The following is an 18,764-nucleotide window of genomic DNA, read 5'->3' as shown; positions in this document are numbered from 1 at the left end:
TTTCCATCTTGCTTTGGTCCAGAATTTCCCCACTATGCACCCATTCCTCCCTTTTAGAATGATAATGTATATTATGTGCCATTGTTGAAAACATGTAATTTGCTTTTTGATTTTACCGGGGTTACAAATAAGAGGTGGTGTTGAGTCCAAGAAATCTTTGAACTTTTAAATTATGTTGAGACTATGAATGACTATGGGGACTTCTGAAGTCGTAAAAACTACATTTTGCATGATTTGGCCACAAGCCTATGGGGGTTAGGGAGTAGAATGTGCTGCTTTAAATGAGAATACATTTAATAAATAGAGTCATACATTTGAATGCTTGGTTCCCAACTGGTAGAACTGTTTGGGAAGGATTAAGGAGTGTGGCCTTGCTGGGGGAGGTGTGATCACTGGGGGCAGACTTTGAGATTTCAAAAGCCCACACCATTCTCAGCTAGCTCTCTGCCTAGTGATTGTGAACCAAGATGTAAGTTCTCAGCTACACCTTAGCACCACGCCTGCCTGCCTGCCTGCCGCCATGATGGTTGTGGACTCTAACCCTCTGAAACTTTAAGTCAGCTAAATGTCTTCTTTTGTAAATTGCCTTGATCATGCTGTTTTAGCACAGCAATAAAAGTAACTGAGTCATTGTGTGTGTGTGTGTGTGTGTGTGTGTGTGTGTGTGTGTGTGTGTGTGCTTACACATGCAGGTGTGTATAGGGCCAGAAGCCAACCTTGGTTGGCATTCCTCAGACATTGTCCACTTTGGTTTTTTTGAGAAAGGATCTATTACTAGCCTGGAAGTGCTATTCTGTTTGGCTGGGTTCCTTCTATCTCTGCCTCCTCAGAGCTGGGATTACAAGTACACACTACAAACATTGGCTTTTCCACATGGACTCTGGGGATTGAATTCAAGTCCCCTTGCCTGCATGTCATGCACTATACCTACTAAGTTGTCTCCTCAGCTGTCTTTCAAATATCTTATGATACATTAGGAAATGGATTCCCAGGATAGTATGCTTCAGATGAGATATTTCACATAAAGATTATCAAGATCAAAGAAATAATATCAGAAAGCAAAGTCTAAAAATTCAAACAGCTGCTTTAGTCATCTACAACTTTCCGTCTGACCACAGACTTGCCTGCCTGAGTGAGAGCTGAGGAGGGTGGACTTCTGCTACTAAGACCCACTCATATATGCTGTGGCATAATCCTTTTGTATAATGTGAAGATGTGCTGCTCTCATTGGTCTAATAAAGAGCCAATTGGCCAATAGCTAGGTAGAAAGAGGTTAACCAAGAGAGAGAGACTGTGAGAACACTCAGAAGAAGGGTGGAGTTGTCAGCCAGATGCAGAGGGAGCAGGATGTATAGAAAATAAGGTAGCAAGCTATGAGGTAGCACATGAATTAATAGATATATGTTCATTTAAGTTGTAAGAGCTAGCTAGTAACAAGCCTAAGCCATTGGCTGAGCATTTATAATAAAAAGTCTCTGTGTGGTTATTTGGGAGCTGGCTGGTGGGACAGAAACTTCAGCCTACACACATTTTTTTTAAAAAAATGTTTAAACATTACTTATTTGTGTGGGGATATGTATACCACTCCTATGGAGGTCTGGGGACAATTTGTGGGAGTCAGTTCTCTCCCTCCAACATTTAGGTCCTGGAAATTGAACGCAGGTCATCAGGTTTCATGACAAGTGTCTTTACCCACTGAGCCATCTCACTAGCCCCAGCTCTACCATTTTATGAGTGCCACACCCATGAGAGCATCCCTACTGGGTAACAGGACTGACAGTGCAACTTACCGGAGACCCTGGGGGCCCAGGTGCTCCTCTCTCCCCCTAAAACCAAAAGGTAAGGTTAGCATTCTGGAGCATACAGATGTTAGCACCACCATCTCTGGTTAGACACCCACCATCCACAACCATCCTTCTGCAGGAAATAAATTTGGAGTTGAAGCTGGGTTCAGGGGACCTCTTATTGAAACTGGTAAGCTTGTCTTTCTATGCAGTGTGTGAAACACCTATCTATCTGCTGTATGAGACAAGCGGCTGTCAGTTCTCAAGAGGGAAGCCAGCACTGGGTTAACTGGAGCTGTATGTGGCTCTCTACTTAAACAAGTGAGGCCATTCTAAAAAACATAGATTAGCATGAAACATGAGTGTGATCATAACTACACAGATGCTTATGCCACAACACCCAACTTGAAATTCAAGTAGCTGTTAGGGACCATTTATAAGACTTACCTTGGAGCCATGTCTTCCTGGTGCTCCTGGTGGGCCCTAGAAGACACAGAATCTGATTTAACTAAAAAAAAATTACAGGACAAGAACACATTTTCCTCCAACATTACATGGTTCACAGAGAAGATACTGACCACAGGGCCCCTCCGGCCTTGCTTAATGTGAGACAGATCAGGAGATGGTCCCATAGGTCCCATTGAGCCCCGTGGGCCAGGCTGTCCTGGAGGGCCTGGCATACCAGGGAATCCAGGACTCCCCTTGGGTCCTGGTGAACCTGCAATCAAGAACATTTTATTAGCATTTATTCCATAATAAAGACAAACACAGAGTCCAGGAGTCACCACAGACCTTTGTCTTTTAACTCTGCTCTTTGCCTTGTGGCATTTACACTAAGGTGTTCATGGAAATTTAAACTCAACATGATTAAAAGTGACTTCCTCTTTCTCTGTTTTCTTGGACCATCTGCCACCTATTTGCTCAAGTCAGGCACTTGGAAATGTTCCCACAGTGGATCCCTAGTTCCACAACCTTCTCACTCATCTAGAGATCTGCCTACTTTACCTCTTTAAGCCTGGCCTGTCATGTGTTTCTATCCCTGCATTACACCAGCATGTAATGTTATCTACAGAGTGCTTAAGAGGACAAGGTGTGAGGGTTGGGGAGATGGCTCAGCGGAGAAAGTGCTTTCTGCATAGGAATGAAGATCCAAGTTCAGATCTATAGTACCCATGTACAAGTTTGGCATGGTAGTGAATAGCTGTAGACACAGTCCCAGAGGTCAATACAGGAAAATCATAGTGACTTGCTGGTCAGCCAGTCTATATAAAATGCAAGATGAAGACAGTGATATAGAAAGGCACCAAAAGGTTGACCTCCATGCGTTCATGCTTGCACACACCTACACACTAGCAGAATTTTTTTTTTTTACCATCAAAGAGACCTACATTTGAACCCTTGACAACTTGCAAAGTTAAAGGCAGCCAATGCTCCATTCAAATATATCTCATATCCCAACTCTCAATACCCATTCTATGTATGTATTGAAATAGTTTATTTGAGAAGGGGGACAGATAGCTCCTGTAATTATTCTATGTCTAAGAGCAGAAAGAGAAGCTAGAGGTGAGATGTCACCTGCAGTTACCTAATTATTAAACTTCAGGGGTCACTTTCTGTCAAGTGTGTTTAAAATGTAGCTCCTTAGTATGCAAATGGAAAGACTTTATCATAACTATGGAGGTTAGAGAGCTGGAATCACCTCTTATCTCCAAAGCCAAAGGTGTAAGCCCAGTGCAGCCTCCTGTTCTGTTGCTTCAGGATGCAATTCATGATGGGCTCTGGGTGGAACTTCTGTTTAAAGGTAAGAGAACCTCATGAGCTCCCTGGTCACCCTAATACCTCTCAGTGGAAATCAACTCAAGTCTAGAAATAAATGAGAAATTCTTCATGCATTGCAAAAGCCCATTCATCTTCAATCACGCTGCTTCCCTCAAGGACCCTGGACAGCTCAAACCATGCTTGAAACCAGATGGCAGAACTGGAAGGCAAACTAGTGAGTGATTTATTGAGAAAACCAACAGCTAATGGTTCCCCTATCCTGTAGATGCCCTTGTTCTAAAGACATGTGGACTGGCCTGGAGATGCAAGGCAAGAGCATCCACTTACAGAGGGACTGGGGTCGCTGTGATAGGAATAACTTTGTAAGAAGAGAGCATGGCCTACTTAGAAGAAGCAAGAGGATGCCAGAGTCTAGCATCTGCCTGAGAAAAACTGCAATCATGTAGAGAATATTCAGATCATGGGATGAACAAGAGGATAAACCAAAGTCCTGGTGAGTCCTGTGTAGACTGAATTTCAGACAATAGTGGAAAGCAGGGGATTAAGGCACAAGTAGACAGAAAGCACAGAATCCTGTGGAAAAAATTCTGAACCTTGCTTCCTACTGACATTTGATAAAAAGCTTGGCCATCCCTTCCGGTTCTGATAGCTTGCTGATCTTCCTTGACTAATTCAACCCCCCAGTGCCTACCTCTGACTGCAAGCTACATGCTATCTCCCTGCAGCCTTGAAAATAAAACACTCCTGTGGTCTGACCTGCAGGGAGGTATATACCTTTTTGATTTTGTTTGTTGTTGTTTGTTCATTTTTTGAGACAGGATCTCACTCATTAGCACAGGCTGGCCTCAAACCCACAGCAATGTCCAACCTCAGCCTCCTCAGTGCTAGGATTATAGGTGTAAGTCTGGCTTACTTTCCTCTGTTTGTAGTCATTGTATGCATCACCTCTTCCCTGGTAGAATGTCAGAGGTCAGAACCAGCACACTTCTGAGTTGCTAACGAGGGATAAGACAGTCATGGTTCAGAGTCACATACTAACACTAATGTCATTTCCTCTATTTTTGTGAAAGCCTCTACTGATGTATGTATAGAGAGGTCAAGATAAAGTGTAAAACACCTCAGAACTTGAAGAAATAGTTCTCATTATAGCTTCTAATTAAGTGAGGGTGAATTTCTGAAACTATATGCTGATAGAAAGAAGATGGCCATACAGAACATATGCTATGAGAGTGCTCTGAAATGTAGTCCTAGAATGGGAAAGCTTGGCAAAGGAAGGCAGTTGGTAGATACCTAGAGCTCATATAGGGACAACACTGGTGGTCCATGTCTCAAGGGTACTTCGTGGATGGTGGAAACTTCCTGTATTGAGAGGTTGGTGTGGAGTATAAGTTACAGGGGAGCCTATACTTGGCAAAACTAAAACTCAACCTTGGGATGGCCTACCTCATTACATGTACTTTACCTCAACAAATCCCACTTCCAACATAATAGGAGCGAGGGTATAGTTGAAAATGAGTTAAGCAGTAAGAGGAGGTAGACAAAGAACTGAGGAGAGTGGCGATGGGGCTGGCTGCCATTCAGTAGCACTGAATGACTTTATGAGTTGATTACTCTGTATGTTAAGATTTTCCTAGGATGAACTTAAGTAACAGTCTTCATGGTGCTGCTCATTAACTTAAAAATAAGCGTTTTTGAGATAGGCTCTCACCATGTAGCCCAGGCTAGACTCTCACTCTGGCTGAGTACTGGGATTCCAGGTGTGTGGTGCCATTATCATCTTTAAAAATGACCAGAAAACTAACCAGGTGTGTGGTACAATTATCACCTTTTAAAATGATTCAGAAAATTAACCCTTTCTTCCCAAGCTACAGGACCTAACTTCCCCATGGTCTCTCATCAACAGGAACATTGGCTTTCACCTGTGAGACCTAGAGGAAGCTGGGGAGCACTGTCCAGCTTCACTGAGTGTGAGCTCCCAGCCAGCCCATGTTCTAGTGTGTGGAGAGGACAGAAATGCCATCAGCTTCCAAAGTTCCTCTTCATACTTACCGGGTGGGCCCTGCCCTCCAGGCAGGCCAGGAGGTCCTGGAAGGTAGGTGTTTGAGGCTAGCACCTTGTCACCATTGACATACTTGCCCAGCTCGGCAGCATTGTTGGGAAGTAAAGCAATCTATAAAGACAGGCAAGACGTGTCAGAAAGCCAGCATTGCTCCACGAGGGAGGAAGTCTATGTTAAAGTTATCTGGTAGAGGCTGTAAAACTTTCTTACGATTCTGCATGCACGGATATCTATATATCTATGTACAATCTAAAACCTGAAATGTGATAAAACATTTGTTCTGGTTTGTTTTTTACCAACTTGACAAGCTCTGGTCATCTTGGAAGAAGTATCATCTAAGAAAATGCCCCTAGAATAGTGTCCTATAGGCAAGCCAGTGGGGCATTTTCTTGATTAATAATTGATGTTGGAGGTCCCAGCCCACTGTTGGCAGTACCACTCCTGGGCAGGTGATTTTGGGTTGTATAAGGAAGCAGGCTGATCTAGCCATTGTGAACAAGCTGGTAAGAAGTGTTCCTCCATGGCTCATTTTAGTTTCTCTGTCAAGGTTCCTTCCCCAATTTCCCTTCAGAAAGCATATATATATATATATATATATATATATATATATATATATATATCTTTCTGGAAATGACATAATTATTCTTTGTGATTCAATAAAATTTCATGGTATATCTGTACATTTTCTTTAAAAATTTTATGACGTGTGTGTGTGTGTGTGTGTGTGTGTGTGTGTGTGTGTGTGTGTGATATAGCTGAGGAAGTCAGTTCAGAATCTGCATATATGCTTGGTAGGAAAGTGAACAAGGATCACAGTGAGCCTGCTCCCTGTATGCACCTCATTGAACCCCAAGTTTTCAAGCTTGGCTATCTCCTCACTACATTCAATCACCACTAAGTCACTGTTGACTTGGTTTCTTTGTAAAATATCAACTTATTTGAGACAGGACTTTATTCCATATTGTATTTCCTCATTTCTCAGGCTACTGTAGAACACAACTTAGCAAATACTTGCAACATCATCTCGAGTGTCCACTACGGGTTACCTATGTGTTGCTGGTATAAGAGGAGATCCCTTGTTCCCTATACAGTGGCCTTTGGAGGCGGAGCATACTTGTGGGTCCCAAACTGCTGAGTAGGCTTCCTGACAAATATGCTTCTCTCTTTGGGGTCTTTCTCCCCTGGTCCTCTATGCTATCTCACTCCTAGCAGTCCATTTAGTCATGAGAGTAAATTTCAAAAGAGAAACCAACAGGCTGTGTGGCTCTCATTTTTCCGTGATGCTCAACCAAAAGCTCAATGACAGGTACTTTACCTGTCCCGAGGCTCCCTTCCTCAGCAGACCACTTTTCTTTTCTGACTTTAAAATAAAATGAAGAGGGAAGCGGCACTGAGGTCTGAATGGACAATACAAGCCCCAAACTTCCCAAACAGAAAGTTCATAGAACTAATAGATGCAGCTTAGAAAATGACTAAACCACGTACACTCGATGAATGTTCAAGCCAACAGGTAGAACTTCCAGTCACCCCCAGATCTCCCTAAGTTCCCCCACCATTCTTCTGCCTTCCTTTAAGAGTAACCACTGTGCTGTACATTGTGTCCTGCATTAAACAAGCAAATCACCACCCAGCAGTCCTTACCTAAATACCTTGGCTAACCTTGCTAGTTAAAAAGTGATGAAAGGTCTTGGCGGTTCCTTATATTCTTCATGTTGCTGTTTTATGTGGCTTTCTTTCCCCATGGATCCCTGAAGAGTCAAGGGATTTGACCTGGGGCATTTTCTGTGGCTGGAATTCTGACTACTATATACTCATGGTGTAGCTCCACATGTGTGCACACCATCTCATACTATGGGGCTGGCTGCTCTCCAGTACTCCCCTCCCCATATACCTACTACCTGGGCAATGTTTATCTAGGCAAATAAATGCCCTGTGTTCTATGAAAAGAACAGATGGTATTGATAGGCAGTAGCAAGAGGATGTTAAAAGCAAATGATGATCTACACCAGTCTTCAGGAAAAGGCCTGGATTTTAGGTCTGACCTCTTGAGCATAAGCTTCTTCTCTGGGAATTCTAGAATGTTTCTTACAAGGCTATGGTGACAGCTAAGTGAAATTATGTATATAAAGCTGCTTCACACACGACAGGAAGCTGTACATTCCAGGAGGTACCTTTTAAAGAGAATTGACCCTCAGCTGCATATGGTGATGCATGCCTGTGACCCCGGCACTTGGCAGGTAGAGGCAGGAAGATCAGAAGTTCAAGGTCACTCTCTACTGCATAGCTAGTTCAAGGCCAGCTTGGGTTACAGAGGAGACCTATCTGAAAGAAGGGAAGAAGGAGAAGAAAGGAAAGGGGTGGTAAGAATAGAAGGAAGGAAAAGGAAGAGGGAAGAGAATGAAAGGGAGGAAAAGAAAAGAAAGAAAAAGAAACAGGGATAGGGAAAAGGTTCAGTACGCAAGTGTTTGCCCTGAGCTTGGATCCCCAGTACTCATGTAAATGCAGAGCATGGAAGCACACATCTATGGCCCTGCACTGGGGTGATGGAGACAGACGGATCCCGGGGACTTGCTAGCCAGCCAGCCTAACTGAAATGGCAAGCTCCAGGTTTTGTAACAGACTGTCTCAAAATATAAGTTGGAGACTGATGCAGGAAAACAACTAACATTGACTTCTGGCTCCACATATGCACACAGGTAAACAACCCTCCATGCATATGCAGGCACATACAACACCCCCACCTGCCCCACACACGAAGAATCACTTCTCATAATGCCCCATGAATGCCAATGTTCATGCTGCCTGCACAGGGACAGTGAAAGATAAGTAGAGCAACACTTGCTCAACCCAACCGCATAAGAGCTAGTGAAGACTGAGACAACCTCATGATTCCCATGAAATGCCAGTGAACCTTTGAGGGTCACGTGTATCTCAACCTAAGCCACTCAACTTTTCAGTCTTTCTCAGCTTGCATGGATCATACAATACTGCTGGGCAACTAAGAGAAGGTCAAACACAGCAGCTAGGTTGTGAATAGCTTGCCATGTTGAGTGCCTGTTTTAAGGCACTCCAGCTGGAAAGAATTTATGTAAGGTCATAGGTTATTTCCAGGGAAGGAAAGTGAAGGCAGCTTTACGCTTTGAGACCATAATCAAGTACCCGCCCCCTCGAAGCCTGATGCTCTAGCCTATGAAAGGCGAGCTTAAGGCTTTTACAAAGCTTCTGGGTTTCCTCTAAAAATGCTAACATCAATTCAAGTGTCACCTGGGGATAGCTGTATGGGAAATGTTTCCTTCTCTCTCTTTGTTTATACTGGCATCCAGACAAGGTTTTTCTGCCTATTATATTACAATCTATTTATGATTAGGGCCATGATTTACTCTTGATTTTACAGTTTAACATACAGGTATACACAAGCCTCTGCTAAAGTCGATCATGACCTCACCAGCCCATGCACCAGAGATCGGAAACACTACTTCCCTTCTCTGCCCATTGTTCCATGGCTTAGCTGGTAGCTGGGCTTCTCATTAGGGCAGCTGCCACTTTTCTGGCCGCGGAAGAGATAGCGTCTCATGTTTACCCTTTTACCCTTTAGAATAACTGACTGCCAAAGTTAAACAGATTATACACACCACTTTGATCTCCCGAGAGCCTTGAGTGGAAGTGATTAAACAAACAAAGCTCTAAGTTTATGTTTGGGCAGCTGAAGAACCGTTTCAGAGTGGCTGACAAGCCAGCAAGTGTGCTGACCTCAGGTGTAATAAACACCAACTTAGGACAGTCACCCAAGAATCCAGGCCGCTAGATCCATCACAAGGCCCTTCCTCGCAGCTGGGTGACATTACCAGTGTCCTGGTACCCATCTCATCAGGCCGAGTCTTTTGGAAAGGGAGTTGGTCTTCACTCCTGGTGACATGAGGCCCTGAGAGGACTGATTTCTCAGATGCATATTTTCCCCAGACCACAAAGTTACATGAGAAAATTAAGGTACCACAGGAAGACATCAGTTTATAGAAGAGAGAGAATGTTTAAAGGGGGATACTCTAAATGAATATAACAGATAAAATATCATTGTGTAGGTCTGTCCAGGGCCATGAATCTACTATACCTTCTACAAGAAGTCATGGCAGTATTAGTTCTACTCTTTCAACAACTTGGCACATACCCGCTGCCAGACCTGATACAGTCACCCATCCTTAGGTCTTTGCCTTGTGTTCCATTACTGTTTAGGTGGTCAGCTCTGGAGTGGAGAAACATCCAGAACTCACATCTAGTTGACACAGACTGCACTGAGTGTTCCCCTAGAATGATCTAGTTTCTCACTCACCCACCATCTCTCAGACCCCCACATGGGCACCACCCTCCCTGCTGCTGAGCTCAGTGTACCTTCTGCTTCAGCTGCAGCACTGTCTGCTTCATCTGGGAGAACTCCTTGCATGTGGCACAGCAAGTCCCAGCTTTCACCTCATTCTCGGCCTTCTCTTCGTGTCCTGGGGAAAGACATAGGCTCAGCTCCAGCTGGGAGGGTAGCAGGGCACATTCCTGGAGAGATGGCACCAGAAGGGCAGTCTCTGGGCATGGGGTACAAAGAAGCTGACCATAGAAGGTATAAGGGGTAGGTGTTGACAATTTTATGGATCTCTGGTTGATCCAGAATAATCCAGGGTCAGGGGAGAGGAAAAGGGACACAGAGAGAAGCCCTGCTACTCTTTGGGGCCAGCTGTTTTTAGACATTCCAAGTGTGTGAAAACATGTGTTATGGCCCTTTTCTTAGCGGCTTTCATGTGTGGAAATGTGTGCATTTGTTAGTGCTTTCTAGAATGGTGGCTCTATAAGTCTGGCATGATTTTATTGTTTCCCAGAGGCCAAAGTTCATGTGCTGCACAAATTCTCACTCTCAGACAGCAGTTCACACAGCAGTGACTGCCTTTCCCCATCTCTGACAGTAAAGTGTTCAGAGGGAGCATGGTCCAGCTTGAGTGTGGCCCAGCACATTGAGTCTGAAAGCAGGGCTATGCCGAAGAAGACAGCTGGACGGTGGTGACACAAAGCCCTCATTCCAATGGCTACATCACTGGGCCAGGAGAGACGGACACCATTCCACTGTCCTGGTATAACTACAAACCCACTAGACTTAGAGCTGCTGTCTGTTTCTGAAGGGGATCTCCATTCTCTACTGTGAGTGTATCTGAAGCTAGCTAAGGATTCACTTTTTCACCACGAAGGATATAACTCAATCATATGCACAGGGCACCCATCTATCCTAGTTTTGGTCCTTGTTACTGTGATAAAATACCCCAACAAAAGCAACTTAGGGAACAAAGGGCTTATTTTAGCTCCCAATTCCAGGTCATAGCCTGTTACTGTCGGGTAATCAGGGTGGCAGGAAATGGAAGCAGCTGGTCATACCTAGTCAAAAGCAGAGACATGAGTGCAGGATTTTACACTCAGCTCACTTCCTTTTTATACAGTCGAGCATGATGTCTCCACTTTTAGGTTGGGTCTTCAACTAAGGATCAGCACAATCAAGGCATGCCCCTGTATGCCCCTAGATGAATTCTACTCAGATAATTGCTCATTGAGATTCTTCTCAGATGACTCACAGCATGATAAGTTGATAATTTACCTTAATCATTACTCCATTATCCCACCCACCCCTCTTCTTCTATAGAGCTGTGCACTGTGTGAGGGAGCTACTATGAATGGGAGATAGAAATGAGCACTTCTGCTTCACAATTTTCTTCTGACCTTGGTGTAAGGCTAAGCCACCCATTGAGGGTACAAGTACAGGAGTGAAAACTGGATCTCTGCTCCTCTATTTGCACATTCCCAGCTTGGATTTTCCAGGTGTTGGTGCAATTGCAATATCTACACAACAAGCTAAACCTACCTCACCACTCTGTTCTGGACTCACGTTATCTGGATCATGGGATGTTAGAGCTGACACATCTTTAGCACTCTCTTTCAGGTAAACAAAGTAAGACTTAGAGGGGTAAGGTAGCTTGGTTACCCAAAATACTGTGTGCAGACCACACAATTATTGGGATTTGGGGTAGGCACAAAGGGAGGCTGTTATTGGACTTACTGCTGAGAATAGCCAGATGTGGTCTGGCAGGTCCAGGGAAGATACTCCATCTTTATATTGTATATCTTAAGTATGCTCCCCGCTCAATTTAGCTGACTTCCCGGATTTTAAGGATGCACTACTACCGAGTAGCCACACGGGGGCGTGGAGCGCTAATTTTTATGAGAGTCCGTTTAAACATGCTGACCTCTGGAAATCTAACGGCTTAGATATTAGAGTAACAATATCAAATAAACTTAGAAAAATCCAAGAGTGTGCTTCACATGGGAAGTGCTACCAGTGAATAAAGCATTTTGGTATAAAAACTTGACTGTGCTGTTTTGTGAACTCAGTCTGGGTACATACACAATCCCCTGGGGGGAGGGGGGAGGGTGGCTTTGAAAACTCCCCTGGAATCTACTTCGCCCACCCACCTGGGGGTGGCAGTAAGGGACAGTATCAGTATGTTTTAACATTGCCCACGTTAAGAAATCCCTAATCTATTATTATCAGAGCTTGAACGTTATTTGAAACACCTGGTCGTTTCTGAGTCTTTGAACTATATTGAGTGACACATGGGGTCACGGTAACTTTATCAGAAAATAAACACAAGTTGAAAAATAAAGGCCAGCAAGCTAATCACGATGGAGCCAACATTTCCTTCATTGTCTCCCTGGTGCGCTACACAGACTCCCCTGTGTCTCAGCTGGCTCCAGCTCTGGGTTTTCAAAGATAAAAATCAAAGTGGCTGAACACTGATATGTCAGATGGCTTGTATCACCCAGCCAGGGGACATTCTTTCAAATTGTCAGAGGCTGTCCTGGGGCCACATCCCTTCTATGCTGCTGCTAGCTGTCCATGCTATTATTATTACTATTATTGTTATTATTATTATTCTAGTTTTAAATTTTATTACATTGTGTTGTGGTGTGTGTGTGTGTGTGTGTGTGTGTGTGTGTGTGTGTGTGTGTGTATGTGCGTGCGCGCATGCTCGGGCATGCCAAGCTATGCATGTGGAGACATACATTTGTCTCCATGGAGACATGCAGACAACTTTGGGGTGTAGCTTCTCTCCTTCCACCTTTACATAGGTTCTGGGATCAATCTCAGTCTATCAGGCTTGCATGAGAAGCAGTTCACTGACTGACCCTGGACTTCTACTTCAAATTTGTCTGACGGTAACATTGTAGATGCTGGACGATGAAAAGCTTAAGAAATATCTCTCCCTAAAGATCTTCCCCCAAACTCAAAACATATAGCAGACATGGAGAGGCGATTTTTAGATCATGTGTTTGTACTCAATAATCATTATCTTCATTTATAAAAAAAAAAGTGATGAAATACAGGGCTGACTAATTTGTCCAAAGCAGCTGGAAATGCTTAGCTGCCTCATGTCCAGAAGACTCTCTCTGCTGTGAGTACGTGAGCACGGCTTACTATTGAGCTGATTGTTCAGATGTGAAATCACTCACCTTTGAGATAGTGTAAGGAATGTTCCCTACACAGGAGGTGGTAAAGGTGGGCATATTTTCAAGTCTTAGTACTTATACACAGAGAGAGGACAAGGAAACAAAAAATGCAGGGAGAACTGCATTATTAGATTGTATCCCAGCAATTGGAAACATTTCCCAAGGGAAAAGAGCCATGGAGATGGAGACCAATAGTGTCCCAGATACTAAGGAGACCAGGTCCAGAGAACAGTCTCAAATCACAGTCAGTGATCGCTAACCCAGCATTTGTCACCTGCTCTAACTTCCCAGGCAAGGAACTTCCTGTGGCATCCTGGTTGTCAGACAAATGTCTTCAGGGCCCTTTCCTTCCCCTTTTCTTCTCCCTGTCCCCAGAGTCATCAGAGGCAGGGGAGAAAGTACCTTGAGGCAGTGATGGCTCAGAGGTCAAGCAGTGAGTTAGGACAGAGACCTTCGGGTGCACAAAGACCTTGTTCTTTCTCAAAACTATCTGCATGAATGATTCTTCTCAATTTCCCCAGACACCCCCGATCATAGGTATAATGATAATCTTTATAAAATATAAAACCAAACCAAACCCCTCTACACATACATGCTGAGTTCAGTGGAGACTAAATTGAAATTTAGGAGTGAATATTGTGAATAATATTGTAAGGATTACATTTCTGGGGAGTGTGAAAGAGCTGATGTGGCATTTTGTGAGTGTGTTTCATTTCTTTCAAAACAGGTGAAATTGACGTGTGTGGAGGGTGGTGGAGGGAGAGGCAGAAGGAAACACGAGAAAACCTCCAACTCCATTCAGTTTTTTAAGCTTGTGACTCAGTAAGGCTTGGTGGTAAAAATCACTAAATGGTTTGGTCTAGCAAAAGACAAGAACATTTTCTATTTGTGCCACTGTTAGAGGAACCAGGTATCTCTGAATATGGCACAACGAAAGAGGCCGGCCCTCTTTCATTTCCACCTGTCTACATCAGGCCCTGTAGATTGGATCTCCATCCTCTGCACTTCTCCACTCTATCTGCTAGTAACACCTTTGTCTGAGATTAGAGCAGATGTCCTACCAAGGTCAGCCCCAGAGCTCAGATTTGTGGTATAAGATAGTTTCCAATCTGTACATCACCTATGAGATCTTAAAAAGTTATTATTTGGGGGCTGGAGAGATGGCTCATTTGTTAAGAGCACTGGCCACTATTCAGAGGAACCGGGTTCAATCCCCAGCACCCACATGGCAGCTCATAACCATATCCCTCTCCAGTCAGTCCTAAGGGATCCAATACCCTTTCCTGGCCTCTTTGGGCATGGCTCACATGTGGTTTACAGACATACATACAAGCAAAACAGTCATACAATACAATAAACATAAACTAAAATATTAATATTCCTTTTACAAATTATTATTTTGCATGTGGGGGGTATGTGAAATGAGTGTGCATCTGGTGTCTTCCTCTAGTGTTCTCCAACTTATTTTTTTAAAAAAGACATTTATTTATGTGTGTGATGGCATATATGTATGTGTAACATGTACATGCAGGTGACTGAGTGGGGCAGGCCTCCAAACTTCCATTTGGTCTCTTTCCTTCTTTTTGTTAGCATCTTTATCCTTAAAGATCATTTTGCCCCAACATGAAGGGACTTCTTGTGGGAGGGCCAGCTCTGAGTTGTGGGTATTTGAACACGCCCCTCCCCCCAGCATGGATTTCTGCTCTGACACTCAGCAACACAAGTTTGCTCTTCTAGTGGTTTTGCTCTTTTGGCTCCATCTCTAGGCTCCATCCTGCCCATGTCAAAAATATCCATCTCCTACATAGTAGTGACCGTGCTTTATCAGAGCTGTTTTTAATGATGTTGCTCAAAATGGTTTCCTTCCAGATGATGATTGAGAAGTTAATTTAAAAAAAAAATGGTGCCAGGTACCACAAGAGTAACAGAATTGTGCTGTTTTCTGGGATTTTGTTTTTTACTTTTTTTTTTTTAAATGGAGTGTGCTGGATGTCTCTACAATTTTGTTCAAATGACTGCAGAACCTGGAAAAGCTGCTGCTTCTATTGATGCATAATATACTGCCATTATTGGCATATATATATATATATATATATATATATATATATATATATACATATATAATTTGAATTTTTGGAAACTTTAGCTGTGCTGTCAACTTTGGAAAAAAGTATCCCAGTTTACCATGTTGAGTTGGCATTGTACAAAAATTAACAGCCATATTGGTCTAGAAATGTTGAACTTAATTTTTTTCCATTTGTACAGGGGTAATGCACTGTATTAAATATGTAAGGTCTTAAAAAAAACGAAGGGATTCTGAGAGCCCATCCCATGTGAAGGGATGCTCTCTTGGCCTGGACACATGGGGCAGGGCCTAGGCCTGGCCCAGGATGATGTGGTTGACTTTAGGGAGCCTCTTTTGAGGGCCTTACCCTGCCTGGGGAGTGGAGGGGGGATGGGTAGAGGCAGGTGGGATGTTGGGGGAGAGGGGGGAGAAGGAGAAGGGATTGACATGTGAAGCAAGCTTGTTCCAAATTTGAACTAATAAAAGAATTTTAAAAAAAGGAAAGAACTGTACATACCTGTAGGATAGTATTAGACCCTAAATTAATCTGTAACCCCTCCTGCCCAAAGACCAGGTAACTTCCTGGAATGCTGGGAGTTGTAGTTCTTGGAAAAAAACAACAAAGCCTCATGGGAAAGTACGGTGGCCTGTGAATTTTATCCATAAAAGACCAGTGAGCATGTATCTTCGGGGGAGCAGGGAGCTTGAGCTGGAAAGTTTTCACATGGTAGTCCTGACCAAATTCCATCTTTGTTAGTATTTAGTATTTTAATAAAAGCTTGCTTTAATTTGAAAAAAAAATCCATCTCCATACCAACTCAGGCAACACAAAGCCAACTATGTATGGGCAGCCACAGTCAACTGCATACAGGTGGCTAGAAATCCGACTCTACAACAAAAACTCAGAAAACAGCTTCCCTGTGACTATTTTCCCCACAGTCCCACATAAGATGGGTTGGTGGCTAAAAGGTGGCACCCACTGTTAAGGAACACCTTCATTTCAATAGAGAGATGCCACACCACCCTGCCCTTCTCTCACACTCTTTGCCCATAGAGCAAACTGCAGTGATTTTAATTTTGAATAAAAAATGGTCTGTAAATTATTTTCCCAATTAAAACTATGTTCCCCAAAGATTTCTGTCTCTTGGTCTGTGGTGCCCTCTGGATGGGCTGGCTCCACGTGCTTCAGAGTCTCAAAGGTGTCCCCATGCTCAGCCCCTCTAGCTAAAGTCCAGGATCCCTGAATGCCCTGTCCGGAGCTGGCTCCAGTAGCTATTTCGCACATGGTGGCTTCTCCATGACTCAACCTAGCTGCCCTCCAGAACCCGCCTTTGTAGTTGCTCCTCGTGAGGCAGCTGGTCTCCAGCTGTCTGTTGCCTCCCAGCCCCTTTTGAAGCTCAGGCTCCATCTCGTGAGTGCCCAGATGTTTCTGGTTTTCTCAACTCTCTGCACATCTTGGTACATGTGATTTGCCCTAGGAGCCTCCTCCCTTCCCAGGGATGATGGCTCAGGCCCTCTAACCTCTCTTGACTGTGAGTTCATGTGCGTGCTTGAGCACGTGCAACATGCATGTTCATGACGTACAAAACTCAACTTCTGGCCCTCTAAATGGATAAGGACTTTCTCTCCGGGGAACTTGTTTGGCCAACACTGGTAGGGAACATTATTTTGCCTCAAAGTTCATTCCAGCTGGAAGGTGACCGACATTGGTCCCCACAGGCTAAAATTCTAAACTTGAATGACTAGCTTGGCATTTGGCAAAGATATCAGAGTTACTTTGCAAGTGAATATTACAAGCATTCCTCCACCAATCTGGGAGTTCTTTTCTTTCCCGTCCTTTCTCTTTTATTCCATTCTTTCTTGTTTCCTTCAGACTCACAGAAGTACACACAGACTGATCCCACGCTCCAGGGACCAGCCATCTTGGCTGAATCTGGCTGCCATGCTCATGTCCAGAAGCCTCCAAGCTCCACACAGAGGCCCCAGATGGTAGAAATTTTGTAACTGACTGTGGACTGATACAAAAGGAGTTGCTTGAAAGATTATACGTGAAATACAAGCATAAAATTTGGAATTTAAATAAATGTCCTCTGTCAAATTGGTGTAAAAAATGCATTCACACTCTCATTTTCTGTTTTTATCTGATCACGAACCAAACAACTAGTTCACAGATGGGCACACGATATGGACTGCATTTTGAATTGTGTTGAAATAGACTAGGACCATATGTGGAAATTATTCAAATACACATTTCAACATATTTTCTTTGAGAGACCACAGTACATCTGGCCTCTTCCCTGTTCATTCTAGATTCCTGGATGCACATAGCCAAATGCTACTGATTTCTCCACAGGCATGCCACCTTCCTCCAGCCTATGTTAGCTTGCGACACTCGCTACAGACACTGCTCCCACCAACTCTCCTTAGAACGAGTTTGATCTTTGGTTCTCACCTAGGTCTCACTTGTAAGTGTCCCATCTTGCACACTGTCACCAGAGGAGTGGTTAGGCTCCCAAGTACCTATAATTTACATGTTATGTATAATATATACTACACACACACACACACACACATATATATATACATATATATATGTAAAACAGGATAAATAATACATATATAACACTGAAAATAACATGTACTATATATGTTATAATTACATAATATGGACCATAGATTATACCTATTTGCATTTTATATATTATAATATGCATGTATTATTATATATTATGCATGCATATCATAAGATACAACACGGAATATCGTTTTACATATAAATATGCAACATTCATTATACATATAAGCTACATTTATAGGATATAAAATTATATAAACATATAAGATACAATTTCATTGCATGTGTATGTAATTCTCAAGCTGACCCTCTATATAATATCTAATAGAAACATGCACATAGTTAGGGGTATCATGCTTGTCCTGCTCACCAGTGTCGTTGGGGTATTTGTCTCCCCTGGTGCAGGTCTTCCCATCGTCTTCAAGGACATAGCCCTCCCGGCACTCACAGTGGTAGCTGCCCATGGTGTTGATACAGATGTGTGTACACAGAGTGGTGTTGCTGCTGGCACATTCGTCAATATCTGGTTTGAATCAAATATATAGAACAAGTTCAACACAGCAACACAATTCGCCCTCTGTTGACATGAGAAAGAGAAACATCTAGACTTGAGCCAGAGAAGTGTAGAATAAAGTATAGTGCTGGGACTGCAGGCCACACATGAAACCTTAACTTTGGGCCATGTGCCTGTCATTAGAGACCTAGAGTGGTGGTGTCTGCCATGTGGGTTGGTGCCTCAGAGGCTCACTCACCCATAGAGCATGACAATGAGGCCAGCCCTAAGCACTTCCCAGGGCTCCATGGAAGAGAAAACAAGATGACCAGCAACCCAGCTGACTTCTGCAGGTAGCTTGGTATGCTGAAGTTTAATCACCGTTTATAATGGGAGGTTCCAAACAGCATGATGGTGACCCAGAGGTCACTTAGGAATGGTCTCTTCCCAGTTAAGAGATATGACAGTAACTGGAA

General features: G+C 43.5%; 1 protein-coding gene across 2 annotated transcripts in view; it reads right to left on the bottom strand.

The window, feature by feature from the left end:
• Positions 1-18,764, bottom strand: part of Ccbe1 (collagen and calcium binding EGF domains 1) — a 222,269-nt gene that overhangs the window by 5,021 nt on the left and 198,484 nt on the right. Inside the window, exons 5-10 of one of the 2 annotated variants that reach the window (XM_027402710.2) lie at positions 18,166-18,318; positions 10,009-10,112; positions 5,613-5,733; positions 2,363-2,502; positions 2,232-2,267; positions 1,791-1,826 (exon numbers count right to left, since the gene is read on the bottom strand). In XM_027402710.2, the coding sequence (XP_027258511.1) occupies positions 1,791-1,826; positions 2,232-2,267; positions 2,363-2,502; positions 5,613-5,733; positions 10,009-10,112; positions 18,166-18,318 (590 nt within the window). The remainder of the gene's footprint in view (positions 1-1,790; positions 1,827-2,231; positions 2,268-2,362; positions 2,503-5,612; positions 5,734-10,008; positions 10,113-18,165; positions 18,319-18,764) is intronic. The other variant, XM_035440101.1, reaches the window with a different exon arrangement.

Source organism: Cricetulus griseus, chromosome 2 (genome assembly GCF_003668045.3).
Source record: "Cricetulus griseus strain 17A/GY chromosome 2, alternate assembly CriGri-PICRH-1.0, whole genome shotgun sequence".
Lineage (NCBI taxonomy): Eukaryota > Metazoa > Chordata > Mammalia > Rodentia > Cricetidae > Cricetulus > Cricetulus griseus.
Note: the sequence above shows the minus strand (reverse complement) of the source record. Positions and strands in the feature narration are given on the sequence as shown.